At 49.9% G+C, this 27,388-nt stretch overlaps 1 protein-coding gene across 16 annotated transcripts in view; it reads right to left on the reverse strand.

Annotated features, from left to right (window-relative positions):
* The window catches only part of PITPNM2 (phosphatidylinositol transfer protein membrane associated 2), a 159,753-nt gene that overhangs the window by 109,816 nt on the left and 22,549 nt on the right, over window positions 1-27,388 (reverse strand). For 14 of the 16 annotated variants that reach the window (XM_025267759.3, XM_025267755.3, XM_025267753.3 and 11 more), the window contains one exon: window positions 10,503-10,591. The exons of 1 other annotated variant lie outside the window; for it this stretch is intronic. Coding sequence is in view for 6 of the 15 variants with exons in the window: in XM_025267741.3 (XP_025123526.1) it covers window positions 10,503-10,591 (89 nt within the window). In the remaining 9 variants the exon portion in view is untranslated. Of the gene's footprint in view, window positions 1-10,502; window positions 10,592-20,407; window positions 22,525-27,388 lie in introns of those variants that run through there. One more of the 16 variants, XM_025267743.3, reaches the window with a different exon arrangement.

The following is a 27,388-nucleotide window of genomic DNA, read 5'->3' on the forward strand; positions in this document are numbered from 1 at the left end:
GGAGCTTTCCCAGGGGTGATCAGAAGAATCAAAAGCACCAAAACATGTGGTACCCCCAGAAGCCAATTCTGCATCCTTTAAAACAGCGCTTCCCAGCCTTTTTGGCACCAGGGACTGATTTCATGGAAGACAATGTTTCCATGGACCGGGGCTGGGGGGAGGGGATGGTGTGGGGATGATTCAAGTGAGTTACATTTACTGTGCACTTTATTTCTGTCATCATTACATCAGTACCACCTCAGATTATCAGGCATTAGGTCCAGGAGGTTGGGGACCCAGGCTGTAAAATATCATGGACGGGGTACCTACTATGTGCCCAGTGCCTGCAGTCTTGGGGTGGGGGCACGGAAATACTTACAATAGCAAAAACTAGATACAGCCCCCACCAAGCACTTTATAGACATTCTCATTTAATCCCCATGACAACCTGTAGTGAGCACTAATCTTGTCCCCATTTTATAGACAAGGAAACTGAGGCTGAGAAAGGTGAAGGGACCTGTCCCAAGTCCCCCAGCCAGATTCTAAACCTGGGCAGCTTGGCTCTGGACCCTGCATTAACCGCCACACTACACAATTCTGCACGACCATCATTATAAAACAGTGCGCATTGAAAAATGGGACAGTCGCCTTGGAAAAGTCTGGCAGATCCTCAAAATGTTAAATACGAGAGTTTTCATATAACCCAGCAATTCCCCTTCTAGGGATGTACTCAAGGGAAATGAAATGTAGGTCCACACAAAAACATATACATGGGGGATTTCCCTGGTGGTCCAGTGGCTAAGACTCCTCATTCCCAAGGCTGGGGGCCTGGGCTTGATTCTGGGTCGGGGATCTAGCTCCCGCATGCTGCAACTAAGAGTTCATTTACTGAAACTAAAGATCCCACATGCAGCAGCTAAGACCCAGTGAGGCCAAATAAATAAAAATAAATATTATAAAAATGTACGCATGAAATATTTTTTAAAATGTATACATGAATGTTGAGAGCAGCCTTATTCACAGTAATCCGAGAGTGGGGGGAATTCCCAGGTAGTCTAGCAGTTAAGACTTTGAGCTTTCACTGACCAGGGGGACAGGGATTCAATCCCTTGTTGGGGAACTATGATCCTGCAAGTTGTGAAGCTCAGCCGAAAAGAAAACAGTGGGGAAAATGCAAATGCCTATCAACTGATGAATGGATATATGTATCCATCCACTCAAGCGAATGTTATCCTGAGATAAAAAGGAATGAAGTACCGATTCAGGTTACCACGTGCATGAGCCTTGAAAACATCACTGTGAGTGAAAGAAGCCAGTCACCAAAGGCCACATATTGTAGGATTCCATTTACACGAAGTGTCCAGAATAGGCAAATCCACAGAGATGGAAAACGGATGAGTGGTTGCCAGAGGCTGAGGCATAGGGACACTGATTCACTGAGCACCTACTAAGTGCCAGGCACTGGGCAAGCTACTCTACACTGCCCCCCTCTTTTTTAACATTTATTTATTTGGCTGTGCATGTGAACGCTTAGTTGTGGTCTGTGGGATCTAGATGCCTGGCCAGGGATGGAACCCAGGCCCCCTGCGTTGAGAGCGCAGAATCTTAGCCACTGGACCACTGGGGACGTCCCTAAACTGCCTGTCTCTTGGGCCCTCTTTCCTCTGGTTACAGTCTTTTTAAATCTAGGCCATTCTTGCAAGATGCTTTAAAGGTTCAAGAAAACACACCCCTGACCTCAGAAGTCCCCTTGAGATGGGAGTAAAGCGTGAGTCACGGGAATGGGGCTGGCCCTGGGGCGGTCTGTGACGTTGGAGGAGGAGTCCTCCTGCTGGGATGTCAGCTCGGCTCCCCGCTGCTGCCTCATCTCATCCTGTCGCCCTGGCCTGCTTCTTGGATCCAATGGATAAGCCTGTGCACAGGGAGGTACCAGGGAGTAAGGGCAACACACTTCCCCAGAGTATTTATAACTCTCACGAGAACCAAAGGGAAGGAGTGACCAACTGAGGGAGGAGGCGTGGCTCTCCTTCTAAGCCTCTCAAAGCACAGCTCTGCTCTATTTTCACCTCCAGCACACGGAACAGCTCAGGCACACAGAAGGTGCTTAATTTGTGTTACTCGAATGATCACCTGACTTAAGGCAGCTCCTCTCATCTGGGAACCCCCCTCCTGGAAAGCATGCTGCAGGAACAAGCCAACAGACTCCCTTTCCTCCGGGAAACTGAGGAGTTGCAGATCCCCAAACCCATCACAGACGCAGGCGCAGCCTGAGCACGGCACTGGACCTTGATTGTCCTGGAGAATGGGTCCCATCCTGAGAACTGCCCCAGGGAGGCTAGGAAGGGTCCCCCTCCGTCCTCCACAAGTGCTGCAGCCCAAGGCAAGCAAGGACTAAATGGCTCGTGCCCTGGAGGGAGTCTGTCTGGGTTTTGTTTTTTGCCATCCCCTCACTTCCCAGGTGGCACTAGTGGTAAAGAACCCACCTGCCAATGCAGTAGACTTAAGAGATGAGGCTTTGGTCCCTGGATTGGGAAGAGCCCCTGGAGGAGGGCATGGCAACCCACTCCAGTATTCTTGCCTGGAGAATCCTATGGACAGAGGAGTCTGGCAGGCTATAGTCCATGGGGTCACAAAGCGTCGGAGATGGCTGAAGCGATTTAGCACAGCACACACGCACACTTCTAGCTCCCAAGGAAAACTCCAACAAAAGGACCAAGGTAGGCGTGACACCAGGCCACTGAGGCTCAAGCCCCACCTCAGTGATCCAGCTCCATCTCCCATGTCTGGGCACCACGCTCTCATCAGCCCTGTCCTGGGACCACCTGTGGCCACCAGGTGACAGGTTGCCTCCCAGGAGTTGCACCTGGGTCCCCGTATTTTAAGCGCAGCCTGTGATGAGTGACACAGCTGTAGGCAGTGAGATCCCAGCCCCCACCTACCCTCCTTGCTCCCTTTCTTATAAGGGATGAACTGTGGATTTAAGTAGACCACTAAGCATGCAGGAGGCCTCTGACTCGTGTTCCCCGGGGTATCTGGTAACTGTAGTGGCTGTTCATAGAGTCCACCCTGGGACAGAGATCCCAGGCCTGGACAGCGCCTGCACGTGCCTCACACCTGAGCCTGATTATCCATGATCATGGGGGCATCCTCGGTCCACCTGTCTGTCTCCTCAAACTGTTAGCTCTTCCAGAGCAAGGCGACCTTGTCTCTGGGCCATCACCTTAGTACTAGCTCAATAAAACCTTCAAAAACATGCACAGAGAAAGAGAAAAACTAATATCATATAAACCCACATATGTGAAATCTATAAAAATGGTACAGGTGAACTTATTTGCAAAGCAGAAATATAGACAGAGACATAGAGAACAAGCATATGGACATCAGGGGGGAAGACTGGGTGGGATGAACTGGGAGATTGGGGTTGACATGCATATACTACTGCGTATAAAATAGGTAACTAACGAGAACCTGTGGTCAGGTATGGATGTGAGAGTTGGACTGTGAAGAAGGCTGAGTGTTGAAGAATTGATGCTTTTGAACTGTGGTGTTGGAGAAGACTCTTGAGAGTCCCTTGGACTGCAAGGAGATCCAACCAGTCCATTCTGAAGGAGATCAGCCCTGGGATTTCTTTGGAAGGAATGATGCTAAAGCTGAAACTCCAGTACTTTGGCCACCTCATGCGAAGAGTTGACTCATTGGAAAAGACTCTGATGCTGGGAGGGATTGGGGGCAGGAGGAGAAGGGGACGACAGAGGTTGAGATGGCTGGATGGCATCACTGACTCGATGGACTGAGTGAACTCCGGGAGTTGGTGATGGACAGGGAGGCCTGGCATGCTGCGATTCATGGGGTCGCAAAGAGTCAGACACGACTGAGCGACTGAACTGAACTGAACTGAATGAGAACCTACTGAATAGCACAAGGGAGCTCTACTCAGGGCTGTGTGGTGATCTAAATGGGAAGGAAATCCAAAAAAGAGGGGATCTACGTACAGGTATAGCTGATTCACTTTGCTGTACAGCATAAACTAACACAACATTGTGAAGCAAATACACTCCAATTAAAAAAAAAATGCATAAGAGCATTGCCTCTGATCTGCCCAAGAGTTTAGACACGACCACCAAGACTTCAGCCCAACTGAGATCAAAATGCGGGCCCAGAGAGAGCCATTAAAGACCCAGAGCATCTAGAATCTCCAGCTTACACTCCAGGTTCCTGCCAGCCAATAAGTCTACCAGGACCCCATGCTCTGCTGCAGTGTCAGGGGCCTTCCTCCCTTGGAACCTCACACCTATGCAGGTCTCCTTACAGAGCCACCATGGGTTCAGCTACAAACACTGTGGACTCGGGGTCAGAAGCTCCAGTCTTGGCTCTGTAGGTTAAGTGAAAAGGTTGCACTAGATGATGTCTTCTTACGTGCTCAGTCAGTAAGTCACGTCCAACTCTTTGAGACCCCATGAACTGAAGCCCCCCCAGGCTCCTCTGTCCATGGGATTCTCCAGGCAAGAATTCTGGAGTGGGTTGCCATTTCCTTCTCCAGGGGATCTTCCTGACCCAGAGATCGAACCTGAGTCTCCTGCATCTCTTGCATTGGCAGGTAGATTCTTTATCACTGAGCCACCTGGGAAGCCTAGATGATCTCTTGGGTCCTTTCAAGTCCATGAGAACCTGGTTTTTAAAAGCCCACACAAGAACTTTCCAGACTAGGTTGTTAAGACTCTGCACTCACAATGCAGAGGTCCCAGGTTTGACCCCTGGTCAGGAAGTAGATCCCACATGTGGCAACTAAGAGTCTGCATGCCACAGCTAAAGATCCCGCATGCTGCCACAAAGATCAAAGATCCCCGGTGTGCCGCAGCTGAGATCCAGTGCAGCCAAGTAAGTAAATATATATTTTTTAAAAAGAAAAAAGTACACACAATGAGGATCACCTCATTCCTCGGCAATTCCTTCCAGCTCTGCCTTTGAAACATGCCTGGAGCCCAACTCTCTGATCAGTGCCATGCTGCCACCCTGGCCCAGCACCTGACAGCTCACCTCTTGCGTGCGTCTCCCCACTGGTCTCCCTGCTTCCTTTCTTCACCCCATCCAGTCTGTTCTCAACACAGTAGCCAGAAACCATCCTTTTAAAGCACAGGTTGGATCCTGGCCCTTCTCTGGTCAAACTCTGGAGTGGTATCATACCTTACTTAATCAAGGCAAAAGTCCAGACAGGATTTCAAGGCCCTGCTGGATTTGGGCTCTCGTATTTCTCCAACCTCCCGCTCCTTCCCTCACTCCCTCACTCAGGTTTCTTGAGCACCCTGGACAAACTCCTGCCTCAGTGCTTTTGCACAGGTTGTATCTGCCTGGGATAACCTCCTAGCTCTCTCCCTCACCTCCTTTAGGCTTTTGCTTAAATGTCCTTGACCGGAGAGGCCTTCTCTCCCCCTGTTTATTTAGCTGTGATCACCATTTGATGTACTTATATATTTTACTGCATATTTATATACTGTATGTCTACCCCCCTGCTAGACTATAAGCCCAGGAGGGCTAGAGTTTTAAAAGTTTTATCACGCCTTTATACCCAGCTCCCAGAAAAGCAGCCACGCACTAAATACATGTTGAACGAATAGGTTTTGATTATTTGTGGTAGTCTGGACATGCGACTAAGAAAAATGGTCTCAGGCTATATGACCCTCCAGCTTGACAGAGTCCCTCTGAGAATCCCAAGCTCTGGACACTGTCTCCGAGAATCAAAGTGATTATTTTGGGCAGGTTCAAGGCTCAGGAAGTATGTGGAGGGACAAAGCAAGGAAATGACACAGACCTGGTCTGGTCCCCAGGAGGTGTGGGGGGTCATTCCATAAGCAGATGCTTCCTTGCTGGGCAAGACAGGGTTATAAACAAAGCTCATTACTGCATGAGACACCCATCAAGGGGAAAGCACAGGAAGGAAAACTCAAGGGGTGGGCTCTTCATTAGAACCAGGGAGGACTTCCTCGGTGGCCCAGGAGTTAAGAATCCTCCTGCCAATGCAGGAGACATGGGTCTGATTCCTGGTGCAGGAAGCCTCCACATGCTGCAGAGCAGCTAAGTCCGTGTGCCACAACTGCTAAGCCTGCGCTCTAGAGCCTGGAAGCTGCAACTACTGAAGCCCAAGTGCCCTAGAGCGTGTGCGCTACAACAACAGAGGCCACCTCGATGGGAAGCCCGTACACCGGGTGGGAGAGTGGTCCCTTCTCACCGCAACTAGAGAAAGCCCATGCAGAGCAATGAAGACCCAGTGCAGCCAAAAATAATCCATTAATTTTAAAAGAAAGAACCAGGGAGAGGCTGACACAGGGGAAGAGAGAGCAAAGGGCAGCCAGAAGTGGGGCAGCAGTGCCAAGAGCCTGCGGACAGAGCTCCAGGGGCACCCCAGCCCAACCACTAAAGCCAAGCCAGCTGCTCGCCCCACCCTGCCCTGCCGACCCCAGAGCTCTCAAGCCAAGGGCCCTCGAGCCTGGCTCTCCAAAAGGTGCCCGGGCGAACGTCCACAAGTGACCAGGAGCAGAGGCCAGAAACAAGGCCCAAGAAGTGCAGCTCCTGCCACCTGGGTGAAGGTGAAGCATGTTCTGGGGAAGATGTGTGTCACCGAGGCCAAGAGGGCAAACCCCGGGAGTGGGTACCTGGGGCTCCTGAGGAGAGGACGAAATGGGAGGTAGAAGGACACTGCTCCCGGCAGGGTGGTGGGGTGGGGAGGTTCCCCAGAGAACGTGGAAAGAAGGGAGGGTCAGGCTCCAGTGGAAGCCCCCTCCACTTTCTACCCGAGTCTGGGCAGGGCTGGCCAGGCGAAAAGGGAATATGGGGGACTTCCCTGGTGGTCCAGTGACTAGGACTCTGAGCTCCCAATGCAGGGGGGCCCGGGTACGATCCCTGGTCGGGGAGCTGGGTCCCACACACCACAGCTAAAGAGTGTGCATGCTGCAACTAAGATCGAAGATCCTGTGTGTAGCAACTAGGACCCAACGCAGCCAAAATAAACAAATGTTTAAAAAAAAGAAAGAAAAGGGAATATGGATGGGAGAGGTCAGGAAAGGACATTGAGGAGACACCAAATCCTGCCCAGCTGATTCTTAAGCGCTGTGGGGGGACCTCGAAGGACCACAAGGCAAACCCCAGTCCTTGCTCCTGTTGCCCCTCCCCACCCCGCCCCTCCGTGCATGCTCGTGGCCTCCCTCATTGACCCAGCAGACCTACAATCCGGGAACTGTCAGCCAACCCTCCCATGTGGGGCTGGGGTGCAGACGGGGGCGTACAGCTTCCACAAATGAAGGAAAGACACCTTACCCCTCCCTCAGCCTCCACCCAGGGGCCCGAGGGGAGGTGGGGAGGCCAGCTCGGTGGCTCGGACTGGTGTGGACGAACAGTGTGTCGGTTGCGGCTGTGGTCTGAGGTCCCTGCCCTTGTCATCAGCTCTCTTCCTCCTCAGGAGACAGTAGTGACCTTGCGGGGGCCTTGGCGGGCAGTGGCGACAATGGCAGGAAGTGCCCCTCCCTGCCAGCTGGGGAGTCAGGAAGGAAGTGACTGACTCCGAGCCTGGGCCCTGGGACCCCGGCTGAGCCCCCACCCCAAGAACTAGCCCGCCCCCCCCACTAAGAGCTAGAAGCTCTGCTCACCTGCTCAGGACGGCAAAAGTCCTCTGCTTTGGGGAGAGGCGGGGCTGAGAGCAGATGCTCTCGCCACTGGGACCCCCCTCTTAGAGGCAGACCTCCTGCGGATGGACGGCTCCTAAGTCAGGTCAGAGGATGCAGAACGCGAATGCAGCCAGGCTGAGCTGTGAAGACAACTCTAGCTGCCCCCTGCCCGCCCTCCACCCCACCCCCACCTCCGGGAAGGACGGGCTCTGGGTTCCTCTGGAGCAAGGAGCTTCTCTACAAAAACACCCTGCTCCTTAAGCCTTTTCCTCTCCAGCCCCCTGCAGAGGAGACAAGGAGTTGATCTCCCTCTCGGAAGGGGCATCTCACTCCACACCACCCCCTGCCTCTTGCCATCCAGGGTCCAGTGGTCTCCATGTCTGACCAGGCCACAAACTCCCAAGAAGAGCTCAAAGGCAGGTAAGGCGTGACCGTGATTGTCTTCACTGTCTGGGGGTCCAGGGTAGAGCCCAGAAGGGGGAACCTCAGGATGTTGGAACAGCATATGCAAAGCGCAGAGGTGAGAGGGCAGAGCGGACACTGGGCCAACACCAGGGCAGAAACCCCACAGGGGCTTAGACTGCAGAACTGCATCTCGGGCACCTGGGATGGTACCCAGTTGTCACTGGGTACTCAGTAAATGTTCGCTGGGTGAACAAGAGAAGTTGAAGAGTTCCTTTTTTTTTAAGATTGTTTTTGATGTGGACCATTTTTAAAGTCTTTATTGAATTTGTTACAATATTGCTTCTATCTTTCTTATTTACTTATTTTTTTTGGTTTCTTTTTGGCCGTGAGGCGTGTGGCATTTTAGTTCCTGAACCAGGGATCAAACCCGCGTCCCCTGCACTGGAAGGCAGAGTCTTAACCACTGGACCGCCAAGGGAGTCCCCGAGGAGTTCTAAGTGAGGACCTGCAGATGAGGGGAGGCTGTAAGCCCACCGTCCGTAACACCACGGAACTGGGTGCGAGGCCATCAGGAAGGACAAGAACCCCCTTCCTGTAGAAGAGGAAACAGGAAGCGAAGGCTCTGTGGGAGCAGGGCCCCTCCAACCGACATGAACTGATGTCAGAGCTCAGGCCAGGCTGTGTGGGCCGAGGAGGGCTCACCAGGCCCCCACCTCCGGCCAGCAGGAGGACAAGTGGCCGCGGAGAGGCAGAGAGGCCCCTGTGTCCCCATGTCAACTCCTTCCCCAAACACCCATTTGAGACACCTTGGAGAAAATTCGTGCAAAACAACAGAACAAAAAATACAACACAAAAAAGAAAAAGAAAAAAAAAAATACAACACAGCACTCTTCCTTCTTAGCACTTGGAGGCCTTTTCACAGCAACAAAAACGGGTGAGCAATTAGAGGAGACAGCCCACGGTGAAACACGGCAGTGAGTGGGCCCATGGCTGTGGCCTTGTCTGCTGGGCCCCGTGTGCCCAGGGAGCAGAGGAAGCCCAAGCGAGGTGTGGAGGGGGAGGGGAGAGGAGGGGAGGGCAGGGGGACTTACCTGGAGCCAGGCCCCCAGCCCATGGGGAAGCCCAGCTGTGTTTGGGAAACCACGTCATGTGCATGGGTCTAGACTTGGGGTCCAATGCCAAGATCACCACTGACTAGCTGTGTGACCTTGAGCCAGATACTTGCCCTCTCTGAGCTTCAGCTGCCTCATGTAAAACAGGGATTGTCAGTATTCTTGCCTGAAAAAATCCCATAGATGGAGGAGCCTGGCAGGCAGGCTACAGTCCAAAGGGTCAGACACGACTGAGCGACTAAGCACACATGCAGGCAAGGGCCTCTGCACAAGTTACTGTGTGCTTAGCAGAGGCAGTGCGTTTACAACCCATAGCCCAGCCGACACAGCAGAAACCAGAGACTTTAGTGTTCCCTTCTTCTCCCTCCAGGTTAGTTTCCCCAAATGGAATGTCCCCTCTCTGAGCCCCAAAGCTCAAACCAGCCAATTAGCACACAGGGAGAAGAGTTCATCGATGTTCAGGAAAGGAAAAGGCAACATCACTTCAGCTGCTCTGCCCACCAGAGGCCTTGGGTGTGACAAAAAGGGGACAGAGGGAAGCCGGGGCCTGAGACTCAGGACAGCAATGGGATGAGATGGACCGGAAGCCAGCATGGGGGCTCCTGCGAGAACTCGGGGCAGAAGGAGAGAAAGGGCCAGCCCCTGGGGGATGCGCTACTGGTCCTGACTCCATAGAGGATCCCAGCCCATCACAGCCTCCGGCCTCAGTTTCCTCCAGGGAGGTGGTTACCCTAAAACACTCACACTGTTGTTTCCATGTTGCCAACCACAACTTGTGAGACACGGGAAACCAGCACCCAGACTGCGTGCTCAGACGCTTCAGTCATGTGTGACTCCTTGTGACCCATGGACTGTAGCCCGCCAGGCTCCTCTGTCCGTAGGATTCTCCAGCAAGAATACTGGAGTGAGTTGCCAGGTCCTCCTCCAGGGGATCTTCCTGACCCAGGGATCGAACCCATGTCTCTTAGGTCTCCTGAATTGGTAGGCGGGTTCTTTACCACTAGCACCACCTGGGAAGCTCACCCTGGAAGCCCCAAAACTCTGGTCCTGTCTCTGACTGGGGTGGGGAGGACCAGGCTGAGCCAGGGAACCAAGAGCAGAGAAGCACCCCCAGGGTGCCCTGTACAAAGGAGAGTAACACAGGCTGCCCTGGGGAAGCCAAAGCTACCAGAGACAGAACATCACTCCTTCCTGCTAGGTGAAGATGAGTCAATATCTACAAGACGCAGGATTGATGAATACAATCTACCCCATGTAAATCAGACAAAGTCAGATATTTACAGAAGAGGAAACGGCAGTTGAGCCCCTGCACCCCCAAACTCCACAGCTTGAGGGGGGCAGTCCTTACCTGCGGGTCTGCGTGAGAAGGCAGCGCTGATGTCCTACTCTTGAGGCCCACAGAAGGGTATGGGGCACCAGGGCAGCCTGGCCAGCATCCTGCAGGGAGAAGGCCAGAGGGCGAAGGGGTGAGATACCTAGTCGCTCTGATTTTTCAGAGCCCACTGGGAAATCCACATGGCCAGGCCTCATCCTGAGTAACGCCAGAGAAATCCAGATGTGACCAGAGGACAGGAGTGGGACACCTGGCTAAAGGAGTCTTCATTTGACAAAAGGGACTCCTTCCAGGACACGTTCCTGGAGGTTGATCCACCCGACACTGCCCGTGACTTCCTCTGTTAGGAAGACAGCCCGAGGAACCCAAACCCCCATCTCTAGCACATGTGGGAAGCTTTTTTGTTTCAGAAGCCCAGCGTGGCACCCTCAGCCTCAAACCTGAGGCTTTTCACCCATCAACCTTTGGGACTGCGGGACCTCGGGACCTCAAGCTGCAGAGGGGAGGCAGGCGGGAGACGGGGATGCGGAGGGGCGGGATATAACAGCCCGGAGCTCTCGGTCAGCAGTTAGCCAGCATCTTGATGCCTGGGACAGGGTCACAGTCAGCCTCTCGGGGAGATGCAGATGACTCTCACCTTCTAATCAAGCCCCTGAACTTGGGCAGTATGTGGCTGGAGGCCCACCTCCACCAGAGGCCAGAGACGAGCACTCACAACAAAATGAAAAGAGGTGGAGAAACAGATTTCCAGGGAGTCCCGGGGTGCAGCCAGCCTACAAGAGCATAGAACATGCGCAGGCACCATGAAAGCCGCCACCCGATCCAGGGCTCCCCCCAGGACACAAGATGCTCCCCTGAACCACGTGTGCAGCTCAACATGAAACGGAGCAGGACCCCTGTGGTCCTTGCCCACCCCACCCTCCACAACCATGCCCACAGCCTGCCTTTTGTCTGTGGAAAAACTTGAGCCAAACAATAAGCTTAATCGGAGAAGTAAGAAGATGCAGAAACAAAGGAAAACAGTCAAAGGAGACCAAATAATGATAGTTTGGTCATTAAACATAGTCAAGGACCTCCAGTTCCTCCTCAAGGGCTATAGGTAACATTCCCAGCCGTGTCCTGGCAGCTGTTTCGCAGATAGAGACCCCCACTAAGTGGAAGAAGTTAACTACACGATGACCAGACACAAGCCATGACACAAGCTGCCACAATTCCGAGAACTGGCCTCAAAGAAATGGAAACAATCCTGGAACTGAAGATTAACTATACTTAAAACCACCAAGATGACCGCTGGTCAGACCGCTGAAGACCAATTTCAAGATGAGCATCAGAGCTGACTCTGCTGTTTCTGCCTGGAGCCCCCTCTCTCCATCTATAAAATCTCTTGCCCCCTGATTGTTGGTGCAGCATGGTGGGGGAGGGAAAGTCAGCCTTTGGACAGGTGTACCGCCTCCCCCGATCCCCGTTTGCTGGCATCCATTTCCTTTCCACCAACCTGGCCTCTCTACTGGTTTTTGAGCTTCGAGCAGCCAGACCCCACTTTTGGTTACAAAGACGTGTTCTTGTTTGTCTGACATCGGTGCTTCCCGTGCACGGTGCCCAGGAGGCAGGCAGCAGTCCTGGAGGCCTCCCAGTGACTATGATGGGAAGGCAGAAGCCTTGACTGTTGCAGGAACCCTCCTCCAGAGCAACCCTACTCCTGGGGCTGAGGCCAGGCACCTCAGCCTGGGTGCTGGGTGTTTGGTGCTGGGTGTCCCTGGCAACCAGGGACACCAGAGGTAAAAATCAAAGAAGAGGGGGGTTTCATGGTGCCCCAGAAAAATGAAAGTGATACATTGCAGAATGAGGGCACAGACGGTGAGAGTTCAGAGGAGGAAGAGAAGCGAACTAGGGAGGTGAAAAGATAACCAGCGACGGCACAGTGGTGGGAGGTGTGGCTGCAAACGACAGAGATCGGCTTTTCACACGCCGCCCACCCCACTGCAGTCCCACGCTCCCTCCGGGGGAAGCCTCGGCAAATGCTGTGAATTCCTCTTTGGGACCGGCCTGCAGGGGTTGAGGCTCCTTCTCTGCCCCGCACTTACATGTGCAACCCCTGAAGAACGAAACATCCCAGGTGACCCAGGTGCCAGTTCCCCTCCCAGACACACTAACTCGGCCAGCTCCCCGGCTCCATCCCATCAGAACCCTTGGCTTGCCCTGGCGTACATGCCCTGCCTCTGCAGGACTTCTCCTCTCTTCTGCTTCTTAGCTCCACCAACAACCACCAACCCCTCTAGGAGAGTGCCCATCTCCCCATTTGAGGGGTCAGGAAACCTGCCAAGAGGTTTAGTCAAAGTCGAGCCGGCTTCAGCGTGACTCCCCTCCACTGTGTGCACCTCTCCCAGGATGTCACCTCTTCCAGGTGAGAAGGTCAGCTGTGACTCACACACCCCCTTCCCCCTACCACCCGCTGCAGAAGATCCGAGGGGGGCTGCGAGAAAGGATGCTCACTCTTCACACAGGGGTGCATGGTGGGGAAATGATTTTTCTGACAAAAGAAAGCATTTAAAATCCAAAAATTGAATGCAGGGTCAACTTAAAGAGCAAGGCAGCTCCTGGCGGGACAGAGCTCTAGGGGCAGCGGGGCAAAAGCACACTGAAATAAAGTAGGAAGATGCTGCGGGAGGACTTGGCTTTCCTCCCATGACCACTCACACAAAAGGCGAAAAGCCAATCAGCCTGCTCCCTTAAAGGGGATGAAACATCAAAAGAGAACACAATTCCAGGCTGAGACTTCCTGCACACGTGTTCCGTGCACGCCTGTAGCTGTGGTCTAGGGGGGCATGGAGGGAAGTTCTGGAACTAAATGATGTGCAGTGTGTTGCTGTTTACCAGGAACAAAGACATTTTATTCCTTTGAGCTCCCTCCCCCAGTGTTACTGAAGTATAGTCGACAAATAAAATTGTGATATACTTCAAGTGTATAGCCATAAAAAGAATGAAATAAAGCCATTTGCAGCAACATGGATAGACCTAGAGAAAAAGACGATACAAATGAACTTACAAAATAAACCCACAGATATAGAAAATAAGTTTAGGATTACCAAATGGGAAAGGTGGGGTGGCACAAAGTAGGAGTTTGGGATTAGCATACAAACACTGAAAGTGGAAGTCGCTCAGTCATGTCCGACTCTTTGCGATCCCATGGACTGTACCCTGCTGGGGTCCCCATGGAATTCCCTCCATGGAATTCTCCAAGCCAGAATACTGGAGTGGGTAGCTGTTCCTTTCTCCAGGGGCTCTTCCCAACCCAGGAATCGAACCGGGGTCTCCCGCATTGCAGGCAGATTCTTTACCAGCTGAGCTACCAGGGAGCCCAGCATATGCACACTGCTGCTGCTGCTAAGTCACTTCAGTCGTGTCTGACTCTGTGCAACCCCATAGACGGCAGCCCACCAGGTTCCCCGTCCCTGGGATTCTCCAGGCAAGAATACTGGAGTGGGTTGCCATTTCCTTCTCCAATGCATGAAAGTGAAAAGTGAAAGGGAAGTCACTCAACCGTGTCCAACTCTTCACGACCCCATGGATTGCAGCCTACCAGGCTCCTCTGTCCATGGGATTTTCCAGGCAAGAGTACTGGAGTAGGGTGCCATCGCCTTCTCTGATATGTACACTACTATATATAAAAGGGATAAACAACAAGGACCTACTATGTAGCATAGGGAACTAAAGTCAATATCTTGTAAAAATCTATAATGGAAAAGAATCTGAAAACGAATATATATGTATATGTATAACTGAATCATCTTGCTATACACCTGAAACCAAGACAACATTGTAAACCAACCATACTTCAATTAAAAAAAAATAAAAAGTGTACAGTATGATGATCTGATAGACGTACGCACCGTGAAAGGATTCCCACCATTGAGTTTATTATTCTATCACCATGTTGGTTTTACTGTTGTTGTTTTGTGGTGAGAACACTTAAGCTCTACTCTTTTAGCAAATCTCCCTTATACAATACTACAGTGTTATCAATTGTAGTCATCATGTTATACATTAGCTCCTCTTCTTTCAGCTTTAAATCTAAATCTTCAATATGCCTCTTCAATGACTTGGAAAATTGCAAGAGGGTGAAAAAAAGAAAAAAAAAAAAAAGCAAACCCCATCCTTTGAGAACAGAAGTCAGAATTGCTTTCCTGAAAAATTTTCAGATCCCTCAATGTTTTAGTCGGTGGACATGAATTAGTAAGTGAATCTGTTTCTCTACACAACTGCTATTAATAGAATATCAGTCTCTCTTCATCCCCACTAAATAAATGTCAAACAAACACTTAAAGAATACTGGTTTGATGGGGTGCCAAATGACTAGCTTGCCCAGACGTCCACATGTCTAAAGCTGGCCCTGGTCGAGAGTGTAAGTTCCAAACGAGTGGGTAGCACGGCTGGAGTTAAACACTGTTGTTTCCATCCTCCGTTGACATGGAGACCGGGGGAGGCAGGTGGCTGAAGAATGGGCAGAGAGGGATGGATGCAAACGGCAGTGGTACCCAAGCAAGTTGTCCAGGTTGCTGATAACAGGTATGGGCTGTCCAGCTTTTGATTCCATCTGAAGGTATGGCTCTTGACTTTCTGATTTATTAAGATGTAATTCACATGCCACAAAATTAACCCATTTTTTAAAAAAAATTCATGTGGGATCTTATTTCCCCAAACAGGGCTTGAACCTGCATTGCCTGCATTGGAAGGCAGATTTTTAACCACTGGACCATCAAGGAAGTCCCATGACCCTTCTAAGGGGTACGGTTTAGCCGCATTTAGTACATTCATAAAGTTGTGTGACTATCACCTCTCTCGAGCTCTGGAACATCACACACCCCAACATCGCCCCCCATCAAGGAAATCCCACGTCTATTAGCAGTCACTCGGCAAATCCCTTCCCTCCAGCCCCTGGCCAGTGCCATCTGCTTTCTGTCTACAGATTTGTCTACACTGGACATTTCACGTGGCCTTGTGTGTTGGACTGCTTGCACTTCGAATCATGTTTTCAAGGTTCATCCACATCGTGGCATGTGTCAGTACTTCGTTCTTCTTTTGTGGCTGAACAGCACGGCACTGTGTGGATCGACTCTTGTTCATCCGCTCATTTGTGAATGGACACTTGGGTTGTTTCCGCTCTGGGGCTATTATGAATTATGCTGCTGAGAACATTCATGTACAAGTTTTTATGTAGACATATGTTTTTGATTCTTTTAGGTACATAGCTAGGAGTTCCTGATTTTTAATAAAATAATTTAAAATGAGTAATACATTCTGAAAAGATTTCTAAAAAAGGCATGAGAGTGAGTTTCTCTGTTGTCCCTGTCCCCTGGCACCTGGTTCTTCTCCCCAGGGTCAAGCTAACTCTCCCTGAGAGGCCCAGACACAATGCACAGCCTGCTGCACCTTACAGTCCTCTGGCAGGAGGAGACCTGACAACTAGATGAGGCCAGAATCAGCTCAGTGATGCTTCGCAGCAGGCACAGGGCGCAGTCTGAGTCTGGTCTCTGCCGCCTGTCAGCAGCCCGGCCCTGGGAATCGGCTTAGCGCCCCGGGCGGACAGGTTTTGACATCTGGCTCTGCCATCTCTAGGCCCTGTGGCCTGAAGCCAGCTGCTTAACTCCTCTGGACTTGGCTTCCTTATCTGTAGAAGAGCGCTCACACTAGGACTTCACTACTGGTCCAGTGGCTGAGGCTCCCTGCTCCTAATGCAGGGGGCCTGGGTTCGAGCCCTGGGAAAGGAACTAGATCTCACATGCTGCAGTTAAAGAAAACAAAAGATCCCGCATGCCGCCACTAAGACCCAGAACAGCCAAATAAATAAGAAATAAAATAAGTATTTTTTTTTTTTTAAAATAAAGAGTGCTAACACTACTACCTAGTTCACAGGACCGCCAAGAAGGGCCCATGAGCTCAGGAAGGCAGGTGCTCGCACCGCGCCCGGCACACAGCAGGCACCCAGTGCTTGCCGCCGCTGTAGTTACTACCACAACTACTTACTACACTGCGGCCGACCCCATCCTCGGTCTCCCCACCTGGGAAACGGCAGCAGACACCTCCCGTGCACGGTTATGTGGACTGCACGAGACCTCAGGGTGGGCCGCCGTTGCTGAGCAGCGAGAGCTCTGGGAGAGTCAGGGTGGCCACGCTGCATGCCCAATCCCCCGCTCCTGCTCCGGAACCACCCCAAGGAGAGGACGGGTGTCCCCACTCAGCACCCTCAGCCCTGAATACTCCACGCCGCCACCCACAAGTACAGAGAAAGACCCTGCTTCCTGGACCCTCAGCCCTGAGGGGCAAGGGGGGGCAATGGCTGGGCTTCTTATTTCTTGTCCCTTTCCAGTCACCACCCACCAACCCTTTCTGGTTCCTTCCCTCTGCTTTCTCAACACACTCAACTCTGAACCTGAACATCTCTCTCTGAAGCCCAGGCATGGAGGCAGCAGGGAAACCCTCAGAGACCTTCAAAGTGAAGGGGCCTCGAGTGAGGAAGGACACATTAGCAGGGCCATTAGGAAGCTGTTAGGGGTGATCTGCTCCCAGCTGGTAGGAGGCGAAACCAAGCCTGCAGAACAAACCCGGGTCCGGGAGGGCAGAGCGGGGAGAGGAGCTGAACAGGGCTGCTTTGGGCGTGTAAAAGTTCACGGGGAAAACACCCAACACACACACTCACACACACGCTTAACAGAAAGGAGAAATTCTTAGCCTGCAGCAGTTGGTAGCATTATGTAAAATCCCAAGCCCACAAAAATATCATTTGGATGATAAAAAGTTAAATTTAGCTAAGTACAGAGTGACTAATACTACGAGGGAGGGGCAGCGCCCCCAGTTGCCTGGAGCTGATACAGCTGGCTTTTAGAAACTTTTGACAAGTAACCAGGGCCTGGTGCGGCCCAGAATAACAGATTATGTAATAGGAGGCGCAGCCATTAGCAGTACAGAGCAGACGGCAGACGCTGCAGCTGCCTGGAGGCAGGGGACCACTGGGGTCTGACTGCAGCTTCTCCCATAGCACCCGGCCTCTGGGAGCCCGGGAGATCCAGGGGCATCCATCAGCGGGGATGCGTTAGCGTGAGTGGATCCACCTGCCTCTTTTGCAAAGAGCTTCTCCCAGAGTGGCTGTGCTGGATGTTTACCTTGGTGGCCCCTCGTGGGCCAGGGCCCTGGGAAGTCCCTGTTCTTTAAATCCAGTCTGGCCCCATGTCCTGTACTGACCAACAGAACTGGGAGAATTGGGGAGGCGGAGTCACACTGGAGCAGAACCTTAAGGAAGGACTGGTTGAGACTCACTGAAGGCAGAGGCTCCAGCAGATGTTAGCACCGTGTTCACAACAGCACTAGTGACAACAGCAGAAGGCAGGCTGCCCTGCCAGCAGGTAGATGCATGAGCAAAATGTGATCTATACAAAGGAACAGTATACAGCCCTCGAAAGGAAGGACACCCCGTCACATACGACAACATGGATGAGCCTCGAGGACGCTATGCGGAGTGAGATCAACCAGACAAACAGGACAAATACTCTCTCATTCCATTTATATAAGGCACCCGTAAGAGTCAAGCCCAGAGAGATGGAAAGTAGCAGGGTGGCTGCCAGGTGCTGGGGGAAGGAGGACGGGGAGTTAAGTGCTTAATGGGGATAAATTTTCAGTTTTGCAAGGTGAAAAGGATTCTGTGGGTGGTGAAGATGGTTGCAACGATATGAATGCACATTGCCACAGATCTGTACACTTAAAAATGGTTACAGCATGCACCTGAAACTAACACAATGCTGTTGTTTTTTAGTTCATTTGTATTGGAGTGCAAATGCTTTACAATGTTGTATTAGTTTCCACTCTACAGCAAAATGAATCAGCTACATGTATACAAATATTCCCTCTTTTTTTGGTCTTAATTCCCACTTAGGTCACCAGAGAGCACTGAACAGAGTTCCCTCTAGTTTCATCCCTCTATAGTCTCATCAGTTATCTATTTTATACATCGTGTCTATAAGTGTATGTGTGTATCAATCCCAACTATGCTTCAATTAAAGCAATGGTTAAAGTGATACATTTTACACTATAGGTATTTCACTTCAATAAAAAAATTAGATTTTTTTTTAAGAAAAGAAGAGGATGGAGGAGAAGGAGGAGGCATGGATGTGTCTGTCTGTCCGCTGGGGGAGTGGGCAGCCATCATGTAAGAAGTCCAAATAGCTGGAGATCACTGAGCCAATCCAGCCATGGGGAGGGGTCATGCACAGAGGAACCAGTGCCTCAACTGATAGTCAAGAGCCTATACCCACCCACCGGCCATGGGAGCTGGGTCATGTGTGGAAATGCCTCTTCCACCTTGAGTCAAGCCATCCCAGTTGACATCAGCGGAGCAGGGATGAGCCGTCCCCAGGAAGCCCTGCCCGAATTGCCACGCCATCAACAAATAAATGGTGCTTTCAGCCACTAAGCTGGGGCGGGGGGGTACTCTGTTGCAGCAGCAGAACACTGACACAGCAGTCAAGCCCTCTAATGGGTTTGGGGGAAATTTCTGTTATGAAGCTCTTCCACGCTCTCACATATGAGTCACTGAGAGAAGTCAGTGCTTGAATGAGTCTGAGGAAAAGACTGATTTGCCACTCCCCAAATCCCAGTGGAATAAACGCTGAAATCAAGCCCTGTGGTAACATTCAAACAGCTGCTGGGAAGGCTGGGAGATTTCTCCAATGATCCAATGGACTAATCAGGCCATCCATCAGCTGATCAATTCAACCTTCTTTTTAACAGTCATTCTTTTTAGGCCATAAAAAGAATGACTTTGAATGGTCCTGCCCAGAGAAGGGACTGGTACAGTGTGGACAGAGATATTGGTGGAATTTCCTGTGATGGGTTGGGGGGTGGGTAGTGATCCCAGGTGTGGGGGCTGAGAACAGAGTTCTAGCTGGCTGACTCTGAGCAAGTCTGTTCCCCTCTCTGGGCCTCAGTTTCCCCAGCTGTACAGTGAGAAGATTGATGTCTAAAAGGCCTTTCCAGGTATGGAGCAAAGGGACTCCTCCTACACTGTTGGTGGGAATGCAGATTGGTACAACCACTATGGAGAACAGTACGGAGGTTCCTTAAGAAACTAAAAATAGAGTTACTGTATGATTCAGCAACTCCACTCCTGGGCATATATCCAGAGGAAGCCATAATTTTAAAAGATACACGCACCCCAACGTTCACTGCAGCGCTGCTTACAACAGCCAAGACGTGGAAGCAACCTGAGTGTCCATCGGCAGAGGAACGGGTAAAGACGACGTTGCTTATTTTATACAATGGAATACTACTCAGCCATCAAAAGAATGAAATAATGCCATTTGCAACTACACAGACAGACCTAGAGATTATCATACTAAGTGAAGTAAGGCAGACAGAGAAATACAAATATCACATGACATCACTCATACGTGGAACCTAATTCTTAAAAAAATGACATAAGTGAACTTATTTACAAAACAGAAGTAGACTCACAGACTTCAAAAACAAACTTATGGTTACCAAAGGGGAAAACCTGACGGGGAGGGATAAATTAGGAGCTTGGGATTAACGTACACATAGTACTAAATATTAGACAGATAACTAACAAGGACCTAGTGTATAGCACAGGGAACTCTACTCAACACTCTGCAATCACCTATGTGGGAAAAGAATGTGGAAAAGAATGTGAAAAAGAATGAATACATGTATATATATATATAACTGAATTACTTTGCTGTACACCTGAAACTAACAGAACATTGTAAATCAACTATATTCCAATAATTTTTTAAATTAATAATAAGAAAAGACTTCTCCCTTGGGTTCCAACAGTCTGCAACACTGCAGTCTTGGCAGAAGGGAAAGCAACACTAAAATAGAATCCAAAACACTGAACAAAGTCCAATTACCTGTGTTTACAGGGAGACACACACACTGGAGTCTTCACCTCTGTCCCCTGGGGGCCGGGGCACTCTTATCTCTGCGTCCTGTGTGAATTTGTTTGTTCCTTCCACAGCATTCCCTGTGGAAGTCCGGCTTGATCCAATTTCCTCTTCTGAATTACACTTTAGCTCCCTGGATTCTTAGTGGGGCTGTGTGATTAGTTCTGTGAATAGAGGGATGTACACCACTCCCCCACCCCCAGGCCTGCCCCTAAGACACCTCACATGATCTTCTGTGCTGAGACTCCTAATTGAGGACAATCTACATGCAAATGAATTGGAAAAAAAAAACAAACCACTTAGCTGTGGACTTCCTAGTAGGCAAAGCAAAGAGGGCAACAGGCTGACCACAGAGCTCTGCTAACCGAAAAACATACTGCTCATGATAAGAATCTCTGTCTTGGCCAAGAGCTCTGAGAGGAAGGCTCTCCAGGGCCTCTGGGTGAGGGAAACGGTGTCGGGGCAGGAGGGAGCAAGAGGCCAGGCTTGTCCTGAAATCTGTTCCCTCCATGGCAGAGGGAGGGCCAGCTTTGGTGGTCCTCCTGTGGCCTGACTGGTGCATTACTGCACGGAGTGTAATTCTTCATCCTTGTTAATGTCAATACCACAGCAGCATGATAAATACGGAAAATATTTACATACCCGTACCACGGATGGGTTGTTTAGACCATCTGGCTACAGGATGCGGTAAGTGTTGTCAAACACATGGCCTGTCTATAAAGGCTGTGCCTCAGCCCTGGGGGAGGCCGGGCTCCGGGGTTCAGGTGGCTTCCCTGAGCCGTATCCCCACCATACACTGGACCACGGGGAACCTGAGACACCAACTCACATCTCAGCAGGCCTGGACCCACTATCAGCCTCAGGCCCCTGCCAGTTGGGAGTAGAGCCCTCAAACTCCCTCTTCTGCTCCCTCTGGGTAAGCACGTCTGATAACCTCCTGACACTTCTTTAGTAAAGAACTCTTCAGGACTCAAGTGTTTCAGACAAGACTCACTTGGCAAGGACTTCCCGGGTGGTCCAGTGGTTAAGAATCTGCCTGCCAATGCAGGGGCCACAGGTTTGATTCCTGGTCCTGGAAGATCCCACATGCCTGAGGGCAACTGAGCCCACGCACCACAACTATTGATCCTGTGCTTTAAAATCCAGTCACAACTACGGAGCCGACATGCTGCCACTACTGAAGCCCGTTTACCAAAGAGCCCGTGCTCCACAACAAGAGAAGCCACCGCAGTGAGAAGCCCGAGTCCTAAAACTGGAGAGTAGTTCCTGCTCTCTGCTACTAGAGAAAGCACGCTTGCAGCAGCGAAGACCCAGCACAGCCAAAAGTAAATAAATAAATCAGTCTTTAAAAAAAGAAAAAAGACTCACTCAGCAAGACCGCCCCAATCCACAGCCACCCCGGGAATGTCTCCAGGGAGCTCACGGGACTGTGGGGAATTCTCAAGAGGCAAACAGCATAATTCGCTTGTGTCTGAAGCAGCCTCTGCCTGAGCTTCGTCTCGCTAGAGAGGCAGGAGACAAGGGTGAGGTGCCACCGCTCCTGAAGGATGGACGATGGTGAGCTTAAGTTCGCTTCAGGGAGAGTTTCTTCTGTTGAGTTCTGAGATCAGGCTAAATAACAGAGGTTTTTTTCCTCCTGGGTGGATGTTAATATTTTCCCCTTTTCCTTCTTTTAAATTTCAGGTGTGGGGCGTGTTGCTTTATTAATTTTAGTAAGAGCCAAAAAGTTCCCTTCAGAGCTCGTTTTCAGAGTAGCAATTTTCTTAATGGGACGCATGCGTTTGCCGCCCACGGGAGGAGCCATGTCAGCCTGGCAGTCACAGCGCCCGGTGAACACCTTCCTGACAACCGTTAGTCAAATGGAAACTCGCCGCATTGGCTGCGTGGCCAGCAGCCTGGGCCGACACTCTGACAAGGGCTTTTGAGGGGGGGGCATGCCTGGAGGGAAGGTAGGCCGTGTTTCTGTCCACTATGAACTCACAGCTTTAGGGTCTCTTTTTTTTAATTTTTTTTTTTTTTTGATGTAGACCATTTTAAAAGTCTTTCTTGAACTTGTTATAATATTGCTTCTGTTTTATATTTTGGGTTTGGGGCCACAAGGCATGTGGGATTTTAGCTCCCTGAACAGGGACAGAACTTGCATCCCCTGCATTGGAAGGCGAAGTCTTAACCACTGGACCATCGGGAAATATCTAGTCTCTCTTTTTTTCCATTTTTTTAAAGCCTTTTGTTTCGTATTGGAGTATAGCCAGTTAACAATGTTGTGACAGTTTCAGGGGAACAATGAAGGGACTGAGCCATACATATACACGTATCCATTCTCCCCCAAGCTGCCTTCCCATCCAGGCTGCCATATAACATTGAGTAGAATTCCCTGTGCTGTATAGAAGGTCCTTGTTGGTTATTCACTTAAAATATAGCCGTGTGGACTTGTCTGTCCCAAACTTCCTAACTATCCATTCCCCCCTTTCCCCCAGCAACCATAACTTTGTTCTCTAAGTCTGTGAGTCTCTTTCTGTTTTGTAAGTTCATTTGTATCATTTCTTTTTAGATTCCACATATACTGGATATCATATGATATTTCTCCTTCTCTGTCTGACCTACTTCACTCCTTAGAGTCTTCTTATAACAAACACCCTTGAAGATTTAAAATGTACCAACCAGAGCGTTCAGGGCCTCAGGTAGCACACGGACTGGGTTCAAGTGCCAGCTGACCACCTTGCCTCCTGGAATCTGGATTTTGACTGTGAAATGAGGGTTAGTGACAGCCAGAAGCCGCTTCCTGCTCTGACAGTCATGAGCTGGCTCTGCAGTGACTGGGCCAGTAGGGGACTCTGTGGCCATGGAATCAATCGAGTGCCACAGTCTTTCCAAGGACTGGCCCTCTGTCCGTGCAAACAGGGTGAGGACCACAAACCCCACATGGGAGAGGTGAAAAAAGTCAGAGCCTGAGGCCAGACACAGCCTGAGGCTCAGGGGCTTGCTACCGTGTTCCAGAAGAGCAAGCCCATGTGCACAACCCACACCCTCTAAAAGCACCGAGACCAGCAGGCCAGGTGGCTTGACGATAGAGTTGGGACAACAGTTCTCACTGGTAACACACCGAGCACCCAGCGAGGCCCCATATCCGTGCAGAAGGCTCAGCATCTCTCTGGGAGGCGCTTCTGACCCCTTGAGCCCCAGCAGAGATGTCTGCTCAGAGCCACCAAGGAGTTTCAGACTCCTGTTCCACTCACTGGCTTGCAGACAGAGCTGGGCAAAGGCTCTTTTTGCAAAGTGAGCTGCTGGGGACACGGACATATGGTGACAAAGACCACACCCAGGTCGCTGCTTGCTTCATTCTCACTGGGCTCAACAAACACCCAGGGATAGAACTTCCCCTGGTGTCCAGTGGTTAAGACTCTGTGCCTGTACTGCAGGGGGCACAGGTTCGATCCCTGGTGCAGAATGTGGCCCCCAAAAAAACCCCAAAGCATTTAACAGCAAGCCAGCAAGAGGCTTCTTTTGTTTAAATGCAAAAATATAAGATGGCCAAGAGTGGGCCCAGCACCTCAGAACAGGGCATGGCTTAGGGGGAGTGGGTTAGCCCCAGGCCTCCCAAGTCAGAGTGAGGATCTTTTCCAGACAGCCCAATCTGAGTTCCCATGTCTCCAGCTCTCAAGGCCTCCCTGGCTCCCATGCCCCAGTGGACAAGCCAGCACTAGGCACCACTAGGCCCCCTCCAGTTCAAGGAGAAATGAGAACTGTGGGTCAATGGAGCAAGCCATACTAAAAGCTCTGTGTATTCTCTTTTTATTCTTAGATTAGATCTTTCCTATTTCTTAGTGTCCTTTAGTTCATGAGAAGATGGCTACGGGGAATTACAGCTTTCCTCTGTGTGTGGTTAATTATTCATAACAAATTTTAACATTTTTAGGCATTTTTAAGTGTGCAACGGCATTAAGCACATTCACAGTGTTGGGCAACTAGCTTCACCACCCGTTTCCAGAACCTTCTCATCCCCCCAAACAGAAACCCTATAATCATTCAACACTAACTCCCCAGGCCCCTTTTCCCCCAACCCTAGGTAATGTCCGTGAATGGTACCTCTTTAAAAATAATGTTCTTACTTGGCAACATTATCTTGTAATTAAAAAAAAAAAATTTGTTTATTTGTCTGCATCGGATCTCAGTTGTGGCATGCAAGGTCTTCCGTTGCAGCGCATGGACTCTCTAGTTGTGGCACACAGGCTTAGTTGCCCCACGGCAGGTGGGATTCTAGTTCCCCAACCAGGGGGTTGAACCCGCATCCCCTGCCTTGCAAATTGGAGTCTCAACCCCTGAACCACCAGGAAAGTCCCTTATATTGTAATTTTAAAGCTCCTGGTGCTTCTCAGCTACTTGATGATAGATGAGTCGACAGAGGAGGGGCCTGGACAACTTCTGTCCCCCACCCCACCAGGAAGGAACTTTACAGGCCACAGTCTGTCTGGAGGAATCACAGGCTACCCCCCTGCCGTGCTTGAGTGGACATCTAATGGGAGCCCGCTGGCCAGGAACTCTGCTAGACTTGCCCTTTGCGGTAGAAAGGCTCTCACCCAATTTTCTCCAGATTTTCATTTTACTTAAAAGCTCTTCCTTGCTTGGGGTTTTGAGGTTAAAAACCACTGTCTCTTGCTCCCACACCGTAAGCTGGAGTGTCAATTGGGCCTACCTTTATGGAGAGCAATTGAGCAGTAGCTACAGAAAATAAAAGGCAAATACTCCTTGACCTAGTAATTCTACTTCGGGAAAATTTATTCTGCAGATTTGAAAGCCTATTTGCATCAAAACCTACGAACCAGGACACTCACTGAGGCAGTATGCTCTTCCTTGGTTACAATGCAAAACTCCATGGATGGGGAGTTGGTTTAAGAAACGATGATGCATCCAGTAGCCAAATAACAAGCCCATCATTAAAAAGCTCCAGGCATGGGACTTCCCTGGTGGTCCAGTGGTTAAGACCCTGCGCTTCCACTGCAGAGGGCACAGTTCCAACCCTCGTTGGGGAACTAAGGTCTTGCATGAGGCAAAGGTGAGGCCAAAAAATAGAAGGAAAACAAAAAAGTCCCGGACAGCCTAAATGAACCGATAGAGGAGGACCTCCAGATGTCTGAATTGTCAAAATTAAGTCAAAACAGCAGGTGCATAGGGAGGCAGTCATTTGTGGTTTTCTGAAGTAATATACACTCATATATGCAGAGCATCTTTCTGAAAGATACACGCACCGGGAGACTACAGACAGGAAGCAAAGAAGACTTACGTTTACCTCTCAGCCCTTTGACATTGGGTACCAAGTACTGAATATACTGTATTACTTATCCAAACAATATTTTTCATACCAAGTATGGTCTTTATTTATTATTTTGTTATTGGACTACTTTATTGGAAACTATGAATTTGTAAGTTCTGTAAATCAAGGAATGTATCTAATTTATCTTCTTTCTTCTAGTTTTTTTATGTTTAAGATGCACAGCATAATGACTTGATCTAGTTTATCTTTAACACCTTGCCAATGTCTGGTATAACATCATGTACAACTTTTTGTGTGTTTTAGTAATTTTTTGAAGACATGAAAGAATGAGTAAACAATGAGTGAAGAAAAGTAGTGGAGGGGCCTCCCTGGCCGTCGAGGGGTGAGACTTCGCCTTCCACTGCAGGGAAGTGGGGTTGGGCAGCTTAGATCCCACGTGTCTCGAGCCCAAAAAACCAAAACATAAAACACAAGAAATATTGTAACAAACTCAATAAAGACTTTAAAAAGTGGTCCACATCCAAAAACTTAAAAAAACATACTCCAATATAAAATTTAAAAAATGAAAAAAGAATTTATTAAAAAAAAAAAGGATTGGAAAACTAAGTCATATTCTTTAAATACTAGAAAACCATGAGTCTTGAGTTGCCAGGGAAGGAAGAGATTGAGGGGAGGCAGGAAGTGACCGACTGTGGCAATTGAGGTAGAAAAATCAGACTTGGTAATTTCAAAGGAAGATAAACACCACTGACAGGGCAGTGACATTGGTGTTAAAGGTTTAAGTGGGGACTTCTCTGGTGGTCCAGAGGCTAAGAGTCCGAGCTCCCAATGCAGGGTGCCAGGGTTTGATCCCCGATCAGGGAACTAGACCGACCCCACGTGCTGCAAATAAGACTTGGCAAAGTCAAATACATAAATATATTTTTAAAAATATGTTTAATTGAACAAGAGTTTTTAAATTTTTAATAACTATTTTAACTTTTTTTTTTCATGTGACTCAATTTATTGAGATATTTGCTTTATTGCAGTGGTCTGGAACCAAACCCATTGTATCTCCAAAGTATGCCTGTATTGTATTATTTTAATTTTTTTTTAAGTCAACATTTAATGTTTCTTTTGGAACAGTAGAATGCCAAAAAAAAAAAGTAGGTAGTCCAAATGATTTTAAAACACATTTTTTTGGAAACTACATTATATCTACCTTTTAATCCTTTGAACCACACATTCCTAAAGAATTAGAAAGTATATCAAGAAACCATCCCTCTCCAGTGAGCTGGTTCCCAGGTTTGAGAGCTCTCCAGGGATCAATGCATACATACCAAGCTCGGGAGCACTTGCCCGTGATCCTCCATGATCCAGTCTGCAGGCCAGCAGCAACCCTGACCATTGAGAAGTGGGCTGACCAGCAAGGCCCCTAGGCTTCAAGGAACAAACTTCCACAAAGCCCGAGGCCCTCAGTCCTCGGAAAGTTATACTCGCCCCCTTGGCCGCTCATACAAACAATGGTGGCTAAAATAAGGCAAAAGATTAACAGTGGCAAAACCACGCTGAGGAGAGGAAAGGAAAAGAAACAGGAAGGAGGGAAGGCTACCTTAAAAGGAATTGAGAGAGCCTGGGGTTCACTCAGAGGGCCGTCTGGCAGGCATGCCCCAATCCAGCTCTTCCAAGGCCCTCCA

This window comes from Bubalus bubalis, chromosome 17 (assembly GCF_019923935.1).
Source record: "Bubalus bubalis isolate 160015118507 breed Murrah chromosome 17, NDDB_SH_1, whole genome shotgun sequence".
NCBI classification, from domain to species: domain Eukaryota; kingdom Metazoa; phylum Chordata; class Mammalia; order Artiodactyla; family Bovidae; genus Bubalus; species Bubalus bubalis.